The sequence below is a fragment of the Spermophilus citellus genome, assembly GCF_964194105.1.
Source record: "Spermophilus citellus genome assembly, chromosome: X".
Classification (NCBI taxonomy): domain Eukaryota; kingdom Metazoa; phylum Chordata; class Mammalia; order Rodentia; family Sciuridae; genus Spermophilus; species Spermophilus citellus.
The window spans coordinates 716,705-739,210 of record NC_138190.1 but is presented as its reverse complement, the minus strand read 5'-3'; the positions used below and the strand labels follow the sequence as shown (position 1 = coordinate 739,210).

The following is a 22,506-nucleotide window of genomic DNA, read 5'->3' as shown; positions in this document are numbered from 1 at the left end:
ATTACAAAACTCTTTGACATATCATATTTCATACATTTGATTCAAGTGGGTTATGAACTCCCATTTGTACCCCAAATACAGATTGCAGAATCACATTGATTACACATCCAATTTTTACATAATGCCATATTAGTAACTGTTGTATTCTGCTTCCTTTCCTATCCTCTACTATCCCCCCTCCCCTCCCCTCCCATCTTCTCTCTCTACTCCATCTGCTATAATTTAATTCTTTCTCTTGTTTTTTTTCCCTTCCTGCTCACAACCTCTTATATGTAATTTTGTATAACAATGAGGGTCTCCTTCCATTTCCATGCAATTTCCCTTTTCTCTCCCTTTCCCTCCCACCTCATGTCTCTGTTTAATGTTGATCTTTTCCTCCTGCTCTTCCTCTCTGCTCTGTTCTTAGTTGCTCTCATTATATCAAAGAAGGCATTGGCATTTGTTTTTTAGGGATTGGCTAGCTTCACTTAGCATAATCTGCTCTAATGCCATCCATTTCCCTGCAAATTCCATGATTTTGTCATTTTTAGTGCTGCGTAATACTCCATTGTGTATAAATGCCACATTTTTTTATCCATTCATCTATTGAAGGGCATCTGGGTTGGTTTCATAGTCTAGCTATTGTGAATTGTGCTGCTATGAACATTGATGTGGCAGTATCCCTGTAGTATGCTCTTTTAAGGTCTTCAGGGAATAGTCCAAGAAGGGCAATAGCTGGGTCAAATGGTGGTTCCATTCCTAGGTTTCCCAGGAATCTCCATACTGCTTTCCAAATTGGCCGCACCAATTTGCAGTCCCACCAGCAATGTACAAGAGTACCCTTTTCCCCACATCCTCTCCAGCACTTGTTGTTGTTTGACTTCATAGTGGCTGCCAATCTTACTGGAGTGAGATGGTATCTTAGGGTGGTTTTGATTTGCATTTCTGGGGAGAAGATGGCAGTGAATAGAGTGCATCACCCCCCTGTACTGCGTCACTGCGCAGGTGAATATCGAGGTACAACCACCAAAAGCTATCTTGTTAGGAATTTCCAGCAAAATTGGGGTGCACCAAAACCTAGAGGAAGGATTTCCATCACCGAGGACCGGTTACTGGGTCACAACCAAAAGTGAACTGGGCGACCGGAGATCTAGTGTGATTTCTTAAATGCTGTTCAAAGGGACCTGGAAAGTTGAAAGTCTTACTACAATTTTTAAAGAGAGTAAAAGGATCTTCCCAGATATGAATTCTCTACATCTTTGAGGAAAACTCTGAAAGCTGAATACTGCCCCACATGGCTTATCCTCAGTATTTTCTACAGTATGAGTCCTTTCATACAACTGAACAAAACTAGAACAGCTGAACCCTTTTTAATCTTACTTGCATAGGATTTATACTTTTTATTCCAAAAGAATCTTCCAAGTCCTTAGTAAAATACTGAGATAACTAGAAGATTTCCCACATTTCTCACACTCACAGGGCTTCTCTCGGTGAGGGTTTTCATATATGAAAATGAAAACAGGGCTGAATGGGAAGCTGACAGGATGTAGAAAATCCCCCACAGACTGTTTTTTTTTTTTTCAATGTGATTAAAATGGCTTTGGAGACAACAGGGGAAATGGAATGATTTGTGATATTTTTTATATTTAAAGAGTTATTCAGTTGGATGTGGTGGTGTTTGCCTTTAATTAGTGAGACTTGAGAGGTGGATTCTGAAGGATCAATGTTGGAGGCTAGCCTCAGCACCTAAGGAAGACCCTAAGAAACTCAGCAAGTCCCTGTCTCAAAATAAAAAGTAACTGGAATGTAGCTCAGTGTAGAGCACAATCAGACATAATCCCCAGTCTCTCTCTCTCTCTCTCTCTCTCTCTCTCACACACACACACACACACACACACACACACAAACACAAACACACACACACACATTTTCAGCAGTGTGAGCTTTTTCTTGTCTTGAGGATGACATGAAATATTGATTTACCAGGTTTTACATTCAAAGGATTTTTCTCCAATAACGTCCTACATGTATATGAGTGAAACAGTAATAACAGAAAAGTTTACCAATTGTTTTCATGCATACAATTTCTGTGCAGTATCTGTTCTTTCACGTGTGTGAAGCAGACAGGATGTGGCAAAAGCTTTTCCACATTGTTAACATTCATAGGGCTTTTCTCTGGTATGTATTCTTCCATGTCTGTGAAGCTGATAAGATGTAGCAAACGCTTTGACACACTGCTTACATGCATAGGGCTTCTCTCCAGTATGAGTTCGTTCATGTATCCGAAGGTGAAAGGGAGTAATAAAGGCTTTTCCACATTGTTGACATTCATAGGGTTTTTTTCTGGTATGTGTTCTTCCATGTCTGTGAAGCTGAGAAGATGTAGCAAACGCTTTGACACACTGCTTGCATTCATAGAGCTTCTCTCCAGTATGTATTATTTCATGTTTGTGAAGGTTACCAGACCTAGCAAAGACTTTGCCACACTGCTTACAATCATAGGACTTCACTCCAGTATGAGTTTTTTCATGTGCGTGAAGGTGAGAGGACTGAGTGAAGGCTTTGCCACACTGCTTACATTCATAGGGCTTCTCTCCAGTATGAGTTCGTTTATGTATCTTAAGGAAATGGGCAGTAGTGAAGGCTTTGCCACACTGCATACATTCATAGGGCTTCTCTCCAGTATGCATTCTTCCATGGATCTGAAGGGAACTGGATGTAGCAAAGGCTTTGCCACACTGCTTACATTCATAGGGCTTCTCTCCAGTATGCATTCTTCCATGAATCTGAAGGGAACTGGATGTAGAAAAGGCTTTCCCACACTCCTTACAATCATAGGGCTTCTCTCCAGTATGAGTTTTTTCATGAATCTGAAGGTGACTGGATCTAGAAAAGGCTTTGCCACACTGCTTACATACATAGGGCTTCTCTCCAGTATGCATTCTTCCATGATTCTGAAGGGAACCAGATGTAGCAAAGGCTTTCCCACACTGCTTACAATCATAGGGCTTCTCTCCAGTATGAGTTTTTTCATGTGACTGAAGGTGACTGGATCTAGAAAAGGCTTTGCCACACTGCTTACATGCATAGGGCTTCTCCCCAGTGTGCACTCTCTGATGTATTCGAAGTAAACTGGAATAATCAAAGTCTTTCCCACATATCTTACATTTGAAATGTGCATCCCCTGTGTGTGTGATCCTGTGCCTTTGAAGACTTGTCTGTGAAATACAGGTCCGAACACCTTGTTGACATTCATAGAGTTTCTCTCCAGAATGAGTTCTTTCATGTCTTCTAAATAAAGAGGAGAAAAGAAAGGCTTTCCCACATATGTCCCATTGAAAATGTTTACCTCCACTGTGTGGTATCATGTGTCTATAAACACCAGTGGGATAAGAAGAGGCTTCAACACATTGTTGCCATTCATTGGGTTGCCCCCCAGTATGACTTTCTTCATGTCTTTCAATGTCATTGGAACAACTGATGACTTTTCCACATACTGTACTTTCATAAGATCCATCTACCGTTTGTATTAACATTTGTGTGTGAACGCTTTTGAGAGAAACCAGAGATTTCCTATATTGTTTCAATTCACATGGCTTCTCTTCACATTCCTCAAGCTTGTAGTGTTTGTGTCCAGAGTGAGATGTGATCTGCCTAAAGGAATGAAGGTCATATGAAGTCTTTTGCACACATAATGAAGTCACATGGATTTACTCTATTAAAATTTTTCTATGTTCAATAAGGAATTGGAATTGATTTGAAGGTTTCCCCACACTATTCTGTGGCTTTGAAGTTTACCATGACTTCTTTGAAGAAGTGACCAACACATAATCAATGCTTAATTCATTCAAAATTATTTATGTATTTATAGATCCTTACATTACTACCAACATCAGGTAAAGGCTAGGTTTTCTGACTTGTTCAATTTGCCTGAAAATAAAGAGATTGAAAGGAAACAATCCTTTGCAACACAGCTTCTGTGTGGCTATTATCCAAATAGTGATATTCACATATGCAATTTCATAGTACTTTTGGCATGTCAAATACTTTGAAAAGACTGAATATCTGTTACAGCTAAGTATATATTTCTGGTAAAAAAAATATTATAAGAATTAATACATTTCATATTATGCATACTTTTTCAGTTAGTTTGCTTTAAAATTTGTATGACACTTCTGATTCCCTCACGAATTCCTCTTGTGAGTACAGTTACCTTACATTGCTTCCAGAATTTTCAATCTGATATTCAGTGGTCTTGTCTTCCCACCTGTTTCCTAAAATGAGAGAACAGAACAAACTTTATGAATATTTAGGAGCTAGAAATGTTTTGCAAAAACCTAGGTGCCATTTATGCTGCAACAGTTCACCAACTGATTCCCTTTTCACCTTCTACATAAATGACCAAAATAAACATGAATTCTCTATTTGATTAATTATAAAAACATCATTATTACCTATAGAAGCCAGGTTTCTAAGGACTTCCAGCATCACATCTCTGTAAAGGTTCTTCTGGGAAGGATCCAGCAAAGTCCACTCCTCCTGGGTGAAGTTCACTGCCACATCCTCCAAGGTCACTGAGATCTGAAATATCCCACAAATGTATAGTGGAGGCCAGGAGAGATTGACAGCATGAGAAATCTACACTCAACATGCATGATGTCCACATGATTCCCTGGCCTCTGGATTAATTCCATGATTTGATCCAACAAATCTTTACTGTACTCAATTTTTTACACCCATTCCAACACTAGAAATTGGCTACTCAGAAGGCAAACATCCTTTTATAGTGCTTTATACCCTTCCTTTGGTGAGTTCACAGGAAGTGAGATGGGCTCCCAGATCACTCTGAACTTCTTTATTGGTTGCACCTCTATTACATGTCTTAGAACCATCCTGTGTGGTACAGAGCTAATATAAGCAATTCGGATAGTACTTATCTTTAGAAAAGAAAGGTGATGAGTAGGAAATTGCAGGAATCATGAAACTAAGCATTTGAGAGAGATTCTGCAAACTACACTGGCTCCCTGTACCTACAAGGTTAATATAAACAACATGGTATTTACTAATGCCTTGTTTCCTCTGAAAGTCTATCATTCCATACTTAAAGAAATGCCTACAACCAGCCCACACCCACACCCTCTGGGAATAGGGTCAATAAGGAGATTCCTTCATAGACAACATTTAGACAACCTTTCACACAGGTTGTCACAATATGGTAAGTGGAGATTGAGTTCATCCTGTGTGATTATACAGAGAACAATTATAACTTTGCAGATGCTTTACTCCAGAACAAATTTAGTCAACTAGCTTACTATTAAGTGACAAAAACAAACATAAGTTCTCTATTTGATTAACTTATTTATTAATGAACACAACAATTTGATAATTTCCTGTGGTTACTGTCAAAGCAGAATGGGGTAAGTGCAAAGATGACATGTGTCTTAGAAATAACTCAATGACTCAAAAATGTCACCTTGTGCAAATGACAATGTTACAAAGTTTTATATCTCTCAAAAAATCTTCTTAATAAACAGCAGGCACTACATTTCTTTTTTTTTTTAAAGAGAGAGTGAGAGAGGAGAGAGAGAGAGAGAGAATTTTTAATATTTATTTTTTAGTTCTCGGCAGACACAATATCTTTGTTGGTATGTGGTGCTGAGGATCGAACCTGGGCCGCACGCATGCCAGGCGAGCGCGCTACCGCTTGAGCCACATCCCCAGCCCAAGGCACTACATTTCTAAGTCTCATAGTAAAAATAAATGTCCAATGATTGTCAAACTGTTCTTAACAGCAGGCAGTTCATTACCATAATGTACAGTCATGAGACACATACCAATGCTCCGCTCAAGGACATTTTGATCAAGGTTGGGCCACATGTGCAATGGTTGTCTGTTGTGAAAGAGATTCATGGTGCCTGTAGCAAAGGTGGTGCAAACAAACATGAAGCAAAAGCTCTTCCAGAGTGTGGTAAAGTAACAAGTTTGTAGTCCAGAATCCTGAACTATCCTACACAGTCTGGGTGTAAAAAGGCCACCATTCACAACTGTAAGCATGTTATGATGTCTGCACAGTGACGGAACTGGCAAAAAGAAAATGTCCCTGCAAGTGACACAGAACCATACTCAAGGACTGAAAACATACAGAACCGCCCAAAACAATGAAGAATCCACAATTACACTCAGAGACATCAGCCCAACTCTGTCAGGACAATGATGCAGGCAGGAGGGCTTCATGGACCTTGAAGCAAATGAGAAGCACACTGAGGTCTCAGGGTCACAGCAACACTCCACAGGACATAAACCACACCCCTACAAGTGCACCACCAGTGAAATCCCATGTATGCTCAAAGAACATGAGGGCTGAAGCAGAAAATAGATCAGAAGCAGTTGAAAAGCCTCCAGGGAAGGGGACATGAAACACAAGACTCTAAACAGACACAGGACAAAGAGGGGACTCAAGAGAAAAGGTGACCATTTTGAAGGAAAAAATGTAAAAGTCCATCTTAGGAAATTCTTAGAGAACACCAGAGGTGGTCCTGTATTGCTTTCTAAGTCATCCAATGCACATTTCAGAAAAGAAGAGCTAAAAGCAATCATTGAAACTGCCACTTCAGAAAAACAGAGAAAGAAGGGCAAGGTAAACCTACATTAACCACAGGAAGGTAACAGAAGGTGTTGATGAAACCACAACCTGGAAATCCGCAGTCTACAATATCAAGTTCTTTTTTTTTTTTTTTTAAGAGAGAGTGAGAGAGGAGAGAGAAGGGAGAGAGAGAGAATTTTTAATATTTATTTTTTTTTAGTTCTCGGCGGACACAACACCTTTGTTGGTATGTGGTGCTGAGGATCGAACCCGGGCCGCACGCATGCCAGGCGAGCACGCTACCGCTTGAGCCACATCCCCAGCCCTGTACTCAATTTCTTACACCCATTCCAACACTAGAAATTGGCTACTCAGAAGGCAAACATTCTTTTTCAGGGTTTTATACCCTTCCTTTCATGAGTTCACAAGAAGTGAGAAAGGCTCCCAGATCACTGTTAACTTCTTTATTGGTTGCACCTCTATTACATGTCCTAGAAACGTCCTGTGTGGTACAGAGCTAATTAATATAAGCAATTCGGATAGTGCTGGGGATCGAAGGGCAAGGGGTAAGGGGGAGGAGGAGAGTCCAGTAGGGTCAAATCTTGAGACTCAGGGAGAATGGAGGGTGGAGAGGGTTTGAGTGATAGAATAGTGGGGGAAGGAGTGGGGGTAGGGACAAGGAAAGGCTTCACCCATGAAGGGGGAGATTCGCAGAGGTCTTGCGAAGTTAGGATATATGGCTGTTGATATGGATGGCCATGTGGCCCCGGTTGGAAGACAATATCTCTGGTTTTTCATATTAGAGGGAGTTGGAAGGATCCTTCTGGGGGCCATCCAGCTCTGAGAGTGGGCCATTCTGATGTGCAGAGAGTCTGCCAGGTTCGGCGTTTTACTGAAAAAGAGAGATTCTGGGCCCTTGAGTGGACTTCAGTCCAGTGATCAAGGGTCAGGGACAGAGAAGTTGAGGTGCTTTGTCCCATAATGAGAGATGCAAAAACAGTGAAAGCAATGACACAGACAATAAAGACAGACAACAGATGCCCAACACAGGTATGAGACAGAGACCAAAACTGAGTAGCTGGCAAAACCTACAATAGTGTCCCCGAATCAGAGGTAAAATACAACCAAGTCGAGGAGACTATTTGTTCCTCAACCTCCTGAGTCCTCCGAGGCGTCCCCCAGGGACGTGGCCTGTGGCTCTATGACACGTCTGTCAGCCACCATGGGGGGGAACTCACGTTCTTCACCAACAGCCACTTTGCCAAGCCCTAAACTGAAAATCGTACGAGAAGAGGCGCCTTATTACCCCAAGAGGAGTCCGTTGGTGTCTCCCGTCCGCCACTGCCAGATCTCGATGGAACCTCCAGATGTTAAGGTCGGGTGAGCATCGGAGGAAGAGACCACCAAGAGACTGTCTCATGCAACAGCAGAGGGTTTATTGGGGGTCCAGCATGCTGGGGCTCAGAGCTCACTTGAGAGGAGCTGAGAGCCCCGAGAACAACTTAAGCAGAGCTTATATACATTGTTTGAACTGGGGAGTTCATGTGGAGGTCAGGGAATGCGGGAGGGGTTGTTTGTACAGAGCAACCAGATGGTCAGGAGACATTCCTCAACATACATTTAACGGTTTTTCCGGGAATTGTTTTGACACCCACATAAATTTCAGGTTTCAGGAAAACAGAACTTCAACCAAGAAAACAGAACTTAACCTTTACATTCTTAAACTTTCAGATCCTCAGCACCACATAAAAATAAATAAATAGGCATTTTGTCAGACTACAGCAACAACAAAAAATAGTTTTCAAAAAATTGAATGGACTGTATCTAAGACCAGCCAAAATGTTGTACAGGACAGAGAGAATAGAGAGGGCATTTATGCTGCTCCCAAATTTCATAAGATAAAAGGCCAGCTCCCAAAGGGTTGGCCCTAGGAGGAGGCACTTAGGAGGGAACAGGAATCAGGTGACATACTGGGAGTGCTCTTGAGGGGATCAGCACCCTTATTTAGACAGACGTATCGCTCCTTTCCAGAAAACGAGTGTCATTTACTATTACTATTTCACTGATATTCAGCGATTAAATGATCATAATTGGGTATTTCAGGTATTGCCAAAATTGTCCTTAAATTTTACAATGAAGAGGGAGTGATGGTGCACACCTGTAACCCAGCGGTTCAGGAGTCTGAGGCACTAGGCGATGTAGCAAGACTCTGTACCAAAACAAAGAATCTAAAAGGGGCTGGTGGATAAGCAACTCTGGGTTCCATTCATGATACCAAAAAACCACACAGTTAACATGAACCTGCCAAGTCCAGACAACAACAGTGAAAAAATGTCATCCTTTGTCAAATTCATCACCTTGTGAAGGACAGTTACTAGTTTTCCTGAAATCACATTCATAAATTTATCCACCACTATTTTTATAGTATTGGACTCAAATTCTGCAGCAATAATGCAAAACAGAGTTTCTCTGTATCTTATGTGGCATTTTGGAATCTAGGGTTGGATTTCAATTTGAAATCACTGAAAAGACAAGACTGAATCTTACAAACTTTGTATATATACTCAGGGGTAGCAAAAGGTAAATTAGGTAATTAGGTGTTTTCTTTTTCTTTTCTTTCTTTCTTTCTTGATAGCCCCGATGAAGAGAATCAGATGTAACTGCGTTACTATTACTGTCCTTGATGGAGTCTGCCTGCAAACGGGATATTCTGTCAAGGTATAGATAAGTAACAGCGGACATGCTTGAAAACGAGGTGTCTGCCATCCTTGGAAGGGCCTACTTGCAAACGAGAGGCTCCTTCAAGGTTTAGATAAGGTAACAGCGGACATGCTTGAAAACGAGGTGTCTGCTGTCCTTGGGAGGACTTGCCTGCAAACGGGATGTTCTGCCAAGTGGGCTAGGAGGGCACTGAGAAAAATTTTATTATCTGTTCTTAACAAAGAGCAAGCTCAACATACTCCGGGCCGAGAATAGATTAGCCATGAGAAGCGGGTCACTTCTGATTAGAAAGTAAAACTTTTGTATGCTATGTTTAATTACCTGAAAGACCTGATTTATTGATGTTGGAAGGCTGCCTTCTTTGTTCACAATACTATAAAAAGATTGCTTGTACACAATAAAGGACTTTTTTTTCTGCTGTTGCTTTGCTTGCTCTGCTTCTTCTTCTTCTTTCTTTTCCCATGCTGACCTGCAAGTGAATTACTGCAACATTTGGCGTAGTCGGCAGGATCCAGCACCAAAAGGGTAAGCACCCCGGGTTAAGAAAACGAAAGGGGGACTTTTGGGATTAACAAAATATTGAAAGGTATCACCCCATGTTGAAAGAAACTTTAGGGGGACTTTCAGAATTAACAAATATCGAAAGGTATCGCTCCAGGTTGAAAGAAACTTTAGGGGGACTTTCAGAACTAACAAATATTGAAAGGTATCACCCCAGGTTGAAAGAGACTTTAGGGGGACTTTCAGAATTAACAAATATCGAAAGGTATCACCCCAGGTTGAAAGAGACTTTAGGGGGACTTTCAGAACTAACATGGGAAACTCCCAGTCCTTAAAGGAACAATATGTGGAGTTACTACAGGGATTATTATATTCCATAGGAGTGAAAACATCTCATAAGAGACTCAAGGAGTTATTTAAAATTATAGAATGTCATTGTCACTGGTTCCAGTATCAAACTAAGGTCCAGTTAAATTTAGGGGAATGGAAATTGGTTCAGAAAGAGCTCCATAAGCAGCATCAGACTGGAAATGTTATTTCTTTAAAGATTTGGACATTGTGTAGTGCTATTACTCAGGCATTACAATTATTAGAAAGCAATAATGAAAAGGGCTCTCTTTGTGAAAGACAAGTTAATACATCAGAATCTAATAATAAGGATAACAAAACGGAGCCCAAAGAAAATATTTGTGATACTATAGATGACTCTCCTAAATCAGATCTGGGCAATGAGGAAGATTCAAAAAGTTCAGATAGTGACTCCAATATGAAAGAAATTATGGAGGGCCTTTGTGGATAAAATGAAATTAAAAAAGCAAAGGTCCTCTCAAACCTACTACTCCTTCTAATGTTTCTCTCTTTCCAATGACAGAGTATAGAGTTAATGTGGGTAGAAAACAACAATGTTTTTCATTTCCTCTTACTATGATACATGATGATGATGATCGTGCAGCTCCTCCTGGTTGTTTTGTTGATCCACAACATTTGTTTCCTATAACTAGACAACAAAACCTTCAAAATCCCCTATGATTGATGTTCACTATACTGCAGTGGAATACAAGTTTATAAAGGATTTAAAAGCTACAGTCTTTTGGGGCTGGGGATGTGGCTCAAGCGGTAGCGCGCTCGCCTGGCATGCGTGCAGCCCGGGTTCGATCCTCAGCACCACATACAAAACAACGATGTTGTGTCCACCAATAACTAAAAAATAAATATTAAAAAAAAATTCTCTCTCTCTCTCTCTCCCCCCCTCTATCACTCTCTTAAAAAAAAAAAAAAAAAGCTACTGTCTTTCAATATGGCCCTCAGTCTCCTTTTGTGTTAGATATGTTAGAAAATTTGGGAACTTCTAAACTACTTATTCCTTTGGATTGGGAGGCATTAACCAAAACAGTTTTGGAGGGATCTCAGTAGTTACAATTGAGAAGGTGATGGAAAGATGAGGCACAAAAACAAGCTGGAGAGAGTGAAGTTCAAAATCCCCCGGGACCTATGGAGGATAAGTTAATGGGGGAAGGTAATTACCGTGCCTTTAGAGACAGGCTCAATATACAGATCCAGATCTTCAACAAGTTTGACACGTTTTCTTAAGAGCTTAGAGATGTGTGATACCCACTGGTCAGGCACAACTTTCCTTTACTAAAACTATACAAGGGGCTACTGAACCTTACACTGGTTTTCTTGCAAGACCCCGTACTTTTTACATGAGGGCAATGAGTCAAGATCAAATAGCAAAGGTATTATTGGAAACATTAGCATTTGAAAATGCAAATCCTGAATGTAAGCATATTTGGGGGCCATTAAAAGGGCAAAACGCCTCATTGAGTGAATATGTGAGAGCTTGTGCTGGAGTGGGAAGAATTATACATCAAAGTTTCTGTTTTTGCTGCAGCCATGGCTGGAGCCCTTAAACCTAATAAATCAGGAACTTGTTTCAATTGTGGAAAAGCAGGTCATTTTAAAAGGGATTGTAAAAAATAAAATAAAATATATAAATAAATTTTATGATACTTTTTAATTACCGACCAATCATTTTTTCTAGGACTCTTGCTTTTTCCTAGATTCTGTATTTTTTGAGCTCATAATTTTGACCCTACAGACCTAAGCTAATGTTTTTCTGATCAGTTCTATTTTTGATCAACTGAGGAGTATTTAAACATTACAATGGAAATTTCACCTAAAATGGCTACAAGGCCTTTATTGTGTTATGTGTGCACACTTGTATTATGTGTTGTATGTCTGTTTGTGTGTATGTCCATATATCATGTACATGATATAAAGATTGATATATATGTAAAGAGCACTCATAAAAATTAAAAAAAATAGATCCAAATATTTTTAATTCACAGATTTAAATGGTTCAATTTAAATTGGGTAAACAGATAAAAAATAAGATGTCTTTAACATGTTAATGACTGATGTGCTTTGGTTCTAGGACTTTTCTTCAACAACAACAAAAAAAAATGGCTAACACAGTTCATTATACTTGTCTAATGTTTTGATAAAATAAGTAAATTAATTAGACATAAGATTATTTGTTTATGAGTATTTGTTAAATATCTGATTGATTTACAAGGTTAATGTGCTAAATGTTAAATATACCATTAAATGCTTTTAACTCCTTAAATTACATTAGATAACATTATTAATAATTTTTTAAGTTGGTAAATAATATAAATAAATAAATAAATAAATGGTTCTTTATCATCCCTAATATTTAGACACTATAATTTCATAATATGGTAAACAAATGTGATTAATTGTGTACTACAAATAACAAAATATCTCTTATTAAAATGGAATAATTTGCCTAAATTCAAAAATTTACAAAGATTGTTTCAAAGTGTAAATAAAAAAGGGGTTAAAAAAAATTAAAAGGTTCTAGATATGGATTTAATAAAAAAAATGTGTCTCTGGAAGTGAGTAAATAAAAGGATTTAAACAAGTGATAAAGAAGGTCTATGTATGTTGGCTATATAGTTTTAAGTAAGTGATAAAGAAGGTCTGTGTACGTTGGCTATATATGTAAATTTTTGAACAAATAATCTTGAAAAAATTAAGGATTATACAAATATGGTTAAATAACAACTGTTATTTTGCAATATTCTATTATGTTATTTCTTTAAGAGCTAAACTTAATTAATATAAAAACATCAATAGTAATTATGGTACTATTACTCTTCTTTGTATATTAAATGTGTTCATATTTTCCAGGTATATAAGTCATGAAGATAAAAGCTTTAAAAAAATTATATCAAGCTGGTGTTCTCCAAAAGGTTGCATGGTAATTTTAGGTTTATAAAAATAACACATTGCAGATTTATTTATATCCTTTAATGTTCTATAACTGGGCCTATTATCAATAAGATATATAAAGTTTTATGTTACTTTTTACACTGAGATACAATTTAAATGTATTTTTTAAGTTAATGAGAGCCTTATCTACTTAAAGGTTAATATTATAAAACACAAGAACATTTTTCTATTTTTCTAAAAAAAGCTAAAAGTTTTCAGCCTTTCTTTATTTCATGTTTTAGATGTGTTATATTGTGTTAGTTTTTACTCAAATAAACAATTATTTATATAAAATTTATAATATAATATTTAAAAGTAATAATAATAAACTTTAATACTACAACACTTTTCTTAAATTTATAAAGAGCCCTACTTATCTAAGATAAGACTCTATGTCCTATCTGACTACATGTAAAAATAACAACAAAAATAGTAGGCCAAATTTCAGTATATTTTACTCATATTAGAGCACATTCTACACTGCCAGGACCATTAACTAGAAAAAAATCCAAATATTGATCAACTATTATTCCCCTTACAAAAGGCTCATGTAGAACATGCTTTACATCATACAAACACTAAAGGACTTTATAAAAAATACAAAATAACTGTTCATCATGTGCTCCTTTTAATATTCCTTACTGTCCTCCTGGTGTTAATCCAAGGGGACTCCATCCTAATGCCCTTTAACAAATGGATGTTGTTATAATTCAGTCATTTGGACAACTAAGATATGTACATCATACTATTGACACTCATACTCATTTTCTGTGGGCCACAGTTTATCTTAAAAAAAAAAGCTGATACAATCATTTCTCATTTATTATCTTGTTTTGCTATCATGGGAATTCCTTAAGAACTTAAAACTGACAATGCACCTGCATATACCTCACAAAAATTACATTCATTTTTACAAAAGTATGACATTACACATACATTTGGCACACCTTGTAATAGTCAGGGTCAAGCTATTATAGAAAGGGCAAATCGTACGTTAAGAGAATATATACTAAAATAATAAGGGGGGATATGGCTATGGTTTATACACCTCAAAATATACTTCATAAAACTTTACTAACTTTAAATTTTTTAAATGTCTGGTCAGCTTCTGAGGTTCCTGCAGCCCAGCAACATTTCTCTACATTTAAATCTCAGCCATTATTTCTAAAAATTGGAAATACCTATGTGGAACAGGGATGAAAATAAAGAATGGATTTCTACGTTGTTGCACCACATGGGAAGGGGGTTTGCTCTTATTTCTACAGGTAAAACACCTTTCTAGGTACCTTCAAGGCTTATCAAATTGCAGAATGAGCGACCCATTTGTCAGACAATTTCAGGAGCTGGCAATGCAGAGAACTTCTACAATGGCAACGAGAACAGCGGACCCAACTTGGGGACAGATAAAAAAGTTGACTCAAGAAGCTGGAAAAAAAACGCTTCAAAGGGCAAATCAGCCTTTAAATCCTGTTAATCTTTTATTAGCTATGCTTGCAGTTATTAATTGCCAGGTAAGTATAGTTTCTGCTCATTCTTTTGCTTATTGGGCCTATGTTCCTAACCCTCCTTTGGTGCGCAGTGTTTTCTGGGGAAAACCTGAAGTTCGTGTGTGTACTAATAATACTAATTTTCCCCCCTCATGTATGTGGGGGAATTAAAAATATTCCATTCCATAAAAATCTGTATAATATTTCTAATATAACTGTAGCTGTTGAAGGAGTCCCATTGTGTATAGGGGCTCGTTCTTCCTGTTTGCCTCTTATAGCACATAACAACTCTCTTTCTTATAATAGTTGGGGAGTTAATTATCATAGTTATCCTACTGCTGTTTTTACTGTCATGATATCTTCCCGAGGATTTAATACCTCTAGTATGTATGTTAATCAATCATGGCTATCATCTGAAGAATGTTTTGTCAGGACTCATTTTCCTTTATGTTCAGCTAAATATTTTGAAACATTTTTAACTCATTTAAAGTGGGAAAAATGTCATGATCATCACCCTAAAACAGTAGTCAAATATCAAAATATCACTATAGTTGGGTGGAGTCCTAATCATTCTGAATTTATAGAAAGTTGGTCAAATCGTACTTTAAGATGGCATCGACATAATGGGACAATAAATGCTTGGGGTAATGAGACAATTAAAATGCAACATTATGCTTTGGTCCCTCCAATGTTACAGCATATAAGGTTTTCCAATATTCAAGGGGATATATGGAAATTATGGGCAGTATCTGGGAAACTCACTGTATGGACTGGAAATTTCACGCTAGGTGTATCCCGTTCCTCTCCTTTTGAAGTACATCTACGTAATAATCTGACTTATTTTGCTTCTGCATGTGTTAAATTCCCTTATTCTCTTATGATTGGAAACTGGGAATGGAATGTAACTTGGGGAACAATATCATGTATAGACTGTTATCTTACTCAATGTGTAAATAGAACTAATTGGGAATTAATAGAAATTAATAATTATTCTTTAGTTATTGTTAAAGCTCGCACAGAATTGTGGGTGCCTGTTAGTTTGACTCATCCTTGCTCTGATTCATTGTCTGTTACTCATTTGTACAATGCTGTTCAAGTTTTGTTATATTGCTCTCTACGATTAATAGGAATAGTTATAGCTTCATTCCTTGTAGTTGCTTCTGTAACTGCCACTGCTGCGATAGCTAGTGTTGCTTTGCATCAAGACATTCAAACTGCGGATTTCGTGAGAACATGGCATCAAGATGCTCATTTATTATGGTAACAACAAAAGGACTTAAACTCTCAATTGACTACAGATGTGATCAATTTACAACATACTGTTTCCTGGCTTGGCGATCAAGTGACTATCTTGGCTACCAGAAGTGTTCTGAAGTGTGACTAGAATTCTTCTCATATTTGTGTGACTCCTGTGCCATATAATACCAGTGATTCCTGGAAAACTGTTAAAAGACGGTTAAATGGACATCAGAATTTAACTTTAGATATTATGAATTTGGAAAAGACTATTATGGACACCTTTAGTAAGGCATTCCCTGAACTAACAGGATCTGATATTTTACAAAAATTGACTTCAAGTATTGCTAATTTAAATCCTTTAAGTCATTTTTCTACCTTGTTGTCAGCTTCTTTAGGTAACACTGTAATAATTTTTGTTTTGTGTTTTGTTTTGTATATAGTCATCCAATGCTGGAAAAAGCAAAGGCAACTGAAACATGAAACCTCTCTTATCGCTTCTGCTAAGGCTCATTTACAAAAACAAAAGGAGGGAGATGTAGAGAATCAGATGTAACTGCGTTACTATTACTGTCCTTGATGGAGTCTGCCTGCAAACGGGATATTCTGTCAAGGTATAGATAAGTAACAGCGGACATGCTTGAAAATGAGGTGTCTGCTGTCCTTGGAAGGGCCTACTTGCAAACGAGAGGCTCCTTCAAGGTTTAGATAAGGTAACAGCGGACATGCTTGAAAACGAGGTGTCTGCTGTCCTTGGGAGGACTTGCCTGCAAATGGGATGTTCTGCCAAGTGGGCTAGGCACAGGGCACCTGTGGGCACTTTGTGGCAGCTCCAGGAGAGGATAGTTGCTCAGGACATGGGATACTGGGAGGTGTCCAAAAGGAACCTCTTCCCAAGACATCTGACATGGTGTCTACACCTAAGGAAGATAAAAGGAGAAGCTGTGAACTCAAGTTCTCTATACAGTTGCATCTACATCAAAGAACCTTCAAAGTACTTGACTTTGGCCAACCAGACCACCATGAGGGTGGAAAGGCAGGGTTCTGTATGGAGAGCAATAATTATCTTGGGCGATCTTAAGTCCTTTCATAGCCAATTATCTTGATTTCTGTATCAGACCACAATTCTTGAAACTTCTCAGAATATATCACTAACCTTACCAGATGCCTAGTCTCCAAAATCTACCAAAGCTCAGAATGCAGTAACAGACATAGAGAAGAAATTTTCTCTATTTTATTTTCTGTACCCCATCAATCTGACGTTCCTACCAAAGCAATTGGTTAATGCAGTGATACACAAGTTCCTTTTATAGAAGTTCATGTAGGCCAGGCACAGTGGCACACAACTGTAATACCAGCAGCTTGAGAGGCTAAGGTAGGAGGATTGCTATATTTAAAGCCAGCCTAAGCAACTTAGTGAGACCATAAGGATCTTAGTGAGATCACATCTGAAAATACAATGTAAAAAGGGCTGGCGATGTGGCTCAGTGTTCAAGTGGCCCTGGGTTCAATCCCTGGTAGAAGAAAGAAAGAAAGAAAAGAAAGAAAAGAAAGAAAAAGAAAGAAAGAAAGAAAGAAAGAAAGAAAGAAAGAAAGAAAGAAAGAAAGAAAAGAGGGACACATACATCATTTAGGTAACTTGAATCCATGTTCCTTAGTATGGTCATTAATATTTCAGTTTAAATGAACTATTTTCTACAGCTGGGGTTGTCAATGCCTTTAATCCCAACAGCTTGGGAAGCTGAGGCAGGAGGATCACAACTTTCAGGCCAGGCTGGGCAACATAGCCAGATCCTTTCTGAAAATCATATAGAAAAGAGCTGGGGATGAAGGACAGTAAATGAATCAGACATTATTATAGTGGCATCCCCTTTTTTCACAGCAAATGTTAACTGGGTTTCTCCAGAAATCTTCACCATGGCTAATTTTAGAACTGTCAACAAAAGAGTGTCCACAAAAAAGTTCAGTGTAGACAAACTTCCTATTTTTGTGTTGCCCTATTTTACTGGGCCTCTAGTATGAAAAAAATTAGCACTCCAAGTGCTGGACTCAAACTTCCCTTACTAGTTTTTTACACACTTGTATCCAGTATAGTAGTTCATAGAAATGTGAAAACAAGGCCTCTGGCCTTGAGCTGGGCTTCACAGAGAAGTCACCAACTGGGCTCCATGGAAACAGCTGGTGGGGGAGGAAAGAAAGGGGAGAAGAAGCTCTCCCCTTCTCAGGTGCTGTCCTTGAAGGGTTAACTTGCCCAGAACAGAGAAAGAAAAAGCTGCTTTTATGTGTGTGATGTCACAACTTGACTATGTTGACTCCATTTTGTGAACTCAGCCATGACACTCAAAAAGGTCATGACTGGGGCAGTATGCATTCTTTTGTTCATGAAAATCCCCCAAGAACACAGAAATCTATGGTACCAACTGGGGACTAACTGACCACAACTTTCCGGCTTGCTGGCATTGCCTGAACCCCAAACATCCCATTTGTGGTTTTTGTGCTTAAATATGGAGCCAACTGAAGGCAGTGGCACCACTCTGACCATCTCATTGTTTCGAGAGCACAGTGTCTGCCACTGGCCAGCAATAAAGGCTTAACTGGAATGAGACTGTGTGGTCTGAGAGTTATTTGAGGGTGTCAGTATTACAATGTGAACTTCTGAGTCCCTCCCCTTACAGGCTGGGTATAAGATTCTGAAACCACCTGAACTTGGGGTTCAGGGGATGGATTGATTGATTACAGCAAAAGCAGTGCCCTCTGAGACTGGCTGCAGCCAGATAAAACTGTTTCTGGCTATCTTCAGTGCCTTGCCTCCTTTGTCACTACATCATTATTACCCTGTGTGCTTACAGGACTACACGACTGGGGTGACTCTACATCATGGACTATCAGAAAAGGGAGCAGTTATCCTCTCTTGATGTAGCCCAGGATTCCATATCCCTGGGATCTATAAACAACGACTTTATTCCTTTTAAAGCAGTTATTTTGAGCAAACACAAGGAAGTGTTAAGTGATTATTCTTTCCCCTCAAGTATAATATTCACAAATAGAAAACAAATGCTTTCAAAAGTGTCCTTCTTGCCAGGGACAGTGGCACAGGCCTGTCATTCCAGATATGTGGGAGGCTGAATCAGGAGGATCACAAGTTATGGCTGGGGAGGGAGGGAGGGAAGGAGAGAAGGAGGGAGGGAGGAAAGGAAGGAGGGAGGGAGAGAGGAAAGGAAGGAGGAAGGGAGGAAAGGAAGGAGGGAGGGAGGGAGGAAAGGAAGGAGGGAGGGAGGAAAGGAAGGAGGGAGGGAGGGAGGAAAGGAAGGAGGGAGGGGAGGGAGGAAGGGTAGGAAGGAAAGAAGGAAGGAAGGAGGGAGGGAGGGAGGAAAGGAAGGAGGGAGGGAGAAAAGAAGGAGGGAGGGAGGAAAGGAAGGAGGGAGGGAGGAAGGGAAGGAGGAAGGGAGAAAGGGAAGGAGGGAGGGAGGGAGGAAGGGAAGGAAGGAAGGGAGGAAGGAAGGAAGGAGGGAGGGAGGAAAGGAAGGAGGGAGGGAGGAAGGGAAGGAGAGAGGAAGGGGGAAGGAGGGAGGGAGGGAGGGAGGAAGGGTAGGAAGGAAAGAAGGAAGGAAGGAGGGAGGGAGGGAGGAAAGGAAGGAGGAAGGGAGGAAGGGAGGGAGGGAGGGAGGGAGGGAAGGAAGGAAGGAAGGAGGGAGGGAGGAAGGGAAGGAAGGAAGGAAGGAGGGAGGGAAGGAGAGAGGAAGGGAGGGAAGGAGAGAGGAAGGGAGGGAAGGAGAGAGGGAGGAAAGGAAGATGCTTTTCAATATTTCACTAGATGAAAAGTGACAATTAGCGGACGAGTGGGAAGTGACTAGATGAAAAGTGACAATTTGGACCGAGTGGGAGGAACGAACGTCTGGCCGAGCTGTGAGGTGGAGGGAAGGTGGCTTTTAGAGGCAGGAGGCGCCTGCAATTCGGGGGACCTACAGCAGCCTCCGGAGGAGCTCCCCTGGGAGAAGGAGGGTGCATTTGTGGCCCTGTTTCCTCCACGTTGGGAAGAGTGGGTCGGGCCACCAGTAGGGAGCAAAGGGGACACCAGGGACCTGAGCCGCCCTTTCAAACGCAGGGAACCAGGGGACAGGGCCCAGGGCCACCCGCCAGCGTGGAATCCGCCGCCCTCCGCAGCTCACCCCCGCGCCGGGCCCCAACCCCGCACCTTCAGCCCTGGTCGCAAACTCACCATTTTTGGCTTCCGTGGTGACCCGGCGTCCTCCGGAGGAACTTCCGGGCCCTCGAGATACCCGGGGACACAGGCAGCAGCAGAGTCAACTGGGTCACTGGAACAGAAACTCGGCCAGAGAAGGAGTAGCCCGGTGGGTGAGGAAGAAAGCCCCCGATGTTGCGGAAGCCGGCCCTTCCCCTTCCTCTGCGCACTGATTGGACAGTTGCTCCAGCTTCCCGGATGGATGACCTCCAGGCCCGCCTCTGCATCGTGACTGACAGCTAATATCATCCAATCACGGGCTGAAATTGGGTAGAGTGACGGATTCTTGGCCCCAGCCCTTTTCAGGAGGAGCTTCCTGGCTGTGCTGGGAACTAATCCAGATGGAAAGCCTTGGCTTATCCTCTGGTACAGAGGTGACACCTGGCACTGCTTTCGGAGCTTGGCAAGGCCCTGGGTTTAACCTGACACAAAAACAAAGCACAGCTTCTCAGGGAGGCTGAGGCTGGAGGAGCCCAAGGTCAGAGAGACCCTCTCTTAAAATAAAAGGAAAAGGGTGGGGATGTAGCTCAGAGGTCCAGGTCAAGCCCCATTGGGTTTATTCCCCAGTACCTTTAAAAAGAAAGAACGATATTGCATCTATACATATATTTTTCCACTCAGCTGATGCGACCTCAAGCGACTTAGAAAGACACAGTCTCCACATTTTTGAAACACTATTTAAAGACATCATATGTATGACCCATACACAATATCTAAAAATGAGAACAATTTGAAAACTATTTTAGTAATTCTCATCACCTCCTGGCCTCTGTGGCTCTGAGGAGGCAGCCTGAGCGATGAAAGGAAGCAATTGGGGTTGGCTCTGATGCTCAGGTTCCATCCCCAGCAGAGAGCGTGGGCGAGGAGGGAAGGCAATCCTCCAGGGCAGCAATGTGCGGTGGAAATAAAATGGGTGCCTTGTGCTTAGTGTAGATGTTCTACGTCGACTGTTAGGAAGTCTTATGCAGAGACCTGACTCTGGGGATCCCACAGGTCTGGTCAGGTGTTTGCCCCAATATCAAACAGAAAAGGTCATGATGCAAAGCAGGAAAGGAACTTTGACCAGTGCAGCTAACACCAGGAAGACAAGGATACCCTGTCCTTATGCTGTCTTCAGGTGCTGACAAGGACTTTGAGGTTTTATAGAAGGACAATCATAGGCATGCATGTATAGGGGAAATTGTATCTAGGATTTTGCTGAGGGCCATTACCAAGTAGAAATGACGCATCAAAATTTCCTTGCTAGCGTACCCCATGTTAATGATTTCGCTGTTGACATTGCATGTAAGGTGACCTTGCTCAAAGACCAAGGCGGATCCGGGTTTAGAGCTGATCAGGTTTGAGGAAGTATCCCGGTCCTTGGATTAAGGGCGTTCCCAGTTTAAGACCTTGGATTTTAGGGAAGTTCCATGTTGAGGATTATTGCTGCTGGAATTAGGGCGTTCCTGCTGCCTGAGCTCTCATTGAGTTCTCCTGAGATTCAGAGAGGATTTTGGGAAGAAAGCCTCGTGGAGTAGGTGAATTGGGTGGCAGCAGAACTGGGATTGCCTGAGAACGTGTGTGGAGGCCGGTGTGAGTTCGGGAATAAAGAATTGCTGTTTGAATCTACAAAGCTGTGTGGTGGCTCGTGATTCTGTGCCCAGCCAAGACTGCGGCAGGATTTAGTATTATCTGTAGGATTTAAGCTTCAGGCATCTGTCTTATACCATGTCTGTGAGCTCAAGCTCACTTGCCCCCTTGACACATGTCACTCTATTGCACAGACTGACCTCACTTTGTCAGGAACAAGTCCCCCTCCAGTGTATTTTTTCCATGTCAAGGTTTTCGAGAGGACAGCCACGAAGGGCTTGGGGTTGGAGATGGGCTCATCCTCCAGCAGAAAGTCCAGGCCAACAGCCTCCCAAGTGCTCCCTGGGAGGGGGATTTGATATTTGAAACTCTCCTGCCCACCCCTGGCCAGAAAACTAATGAGAAGTGTCCTGCCCGCCCCCTGTTTTGGATGGTTTCAAAGTGAAGGGGGGGCTGCCTTGGTCTGGGTGAGGCTCACACTACAGACAGCTCGAAGGGTCAGAAAGTGGACAGGGACCCTGTCTGCATCACTGCTGCCACATCCTCACACGGAAACACTCAGGGTCACTCAGGGGAACCGAGCTGCACGAAATAACCACACGGGACACACTGAGAGCTTTTGGGGAGGGGGTTCTGTGATGGCTCCTCTGACCATAAGGGTCTGCAGAGAGAGAGAGAGAGAGAGAGAGAGAGAGAGAGAGAGAGAGGATTTTTTTAATATTTATTTTTTAGTTTTCGGTGGGCACACATCTTCGTTGGTATGTGGTGCTGAGGATCGAACCCGGGCCGCACGCATGCCAGGCGAGCGCGCTACCGCTTGAGCCACATCCCCAGCCCTCCCTTAATATTTGAAGGCAATTGGGAAATTATATCCTTCCGTCACTGGATTCTTG

At 40.9% G+C, this 22,506-nt stretch overlaps 1 protein-coding gene across 3 annotated transcripts; it reads right to left on the bottom strand.

The window, feature by feature from the left end:
- Positions 1-1,906: 1,906 nt before the first annotated feature.
- On the bottom strand, positions 1,907-20,145 carry LOC308639064 (uncharacterized protein). 3 transcript variants are annotated; one of them, XM_081277036.1, is made up of 5 exons: positions 20,021-20,134; positions 7,869-8,044; positions 4,434-4,560; positions 4,193-4,253; positions 1,907-3,633 (listed from the first exon to the last, which is right to left on the bottom strand). In XM_081277036.1, the coding sequence occupies exons 2-5, from the start codon at positions 7,980-7,982 to the stop codon at positions 2,133-2,135; spliced, it is 1,803 nt and encodes a 600-aa protein (XP_081133162.1). In that variant the 5' UTR covers positions 7,983-8,044; positions 20,021-20,134; the 3' UTR covers positions 1,907-2,132. The 3 variants fall into 3 exon arrangements, with proteins under 3 accessions (XP_081133162.1, XP_081133164.1, XP_081133163.1); XM_081277038.1 differs by lacking the exon at positions 7,869-8,044 and having other exon boundaries at positions 20,021-20,145; XM_081277037.1 differs by lacking the exons at positions 7,869-8,044; positions 20,021-20,134 and having other exon boundaries at positions 4,198-4,253; positions 4,434-4,452.
- Positions 20,146-22,506: the final 2,361 nt, after the last annotated feature.

Excerpts from the sequence above, each read along its gene's own strand:
- LOC308639064 (XM_081277036.1), bottom strand. The coding sequence starts at position 7,982 with ATGAGACAGTCTCTTGGTGGTCTCTTCCTCCGATGCTCACCCGACCTT. Across the intron at positions 4,254-4,433 it reads TAGAAACCTGGCTTCTATAG|GAAACAGGTGGGAAGACAAG; the intron begins GTAATAATGATG and ends CTCTCATTTTAG. Across the intron at positions 3,634-4,192 it reads AATTCTGGAAGCAATGTAAG|GCAGATCACATCTCACTCTG; the intron begins GTAACTGTACTC and ends TCATTCCTTTAG.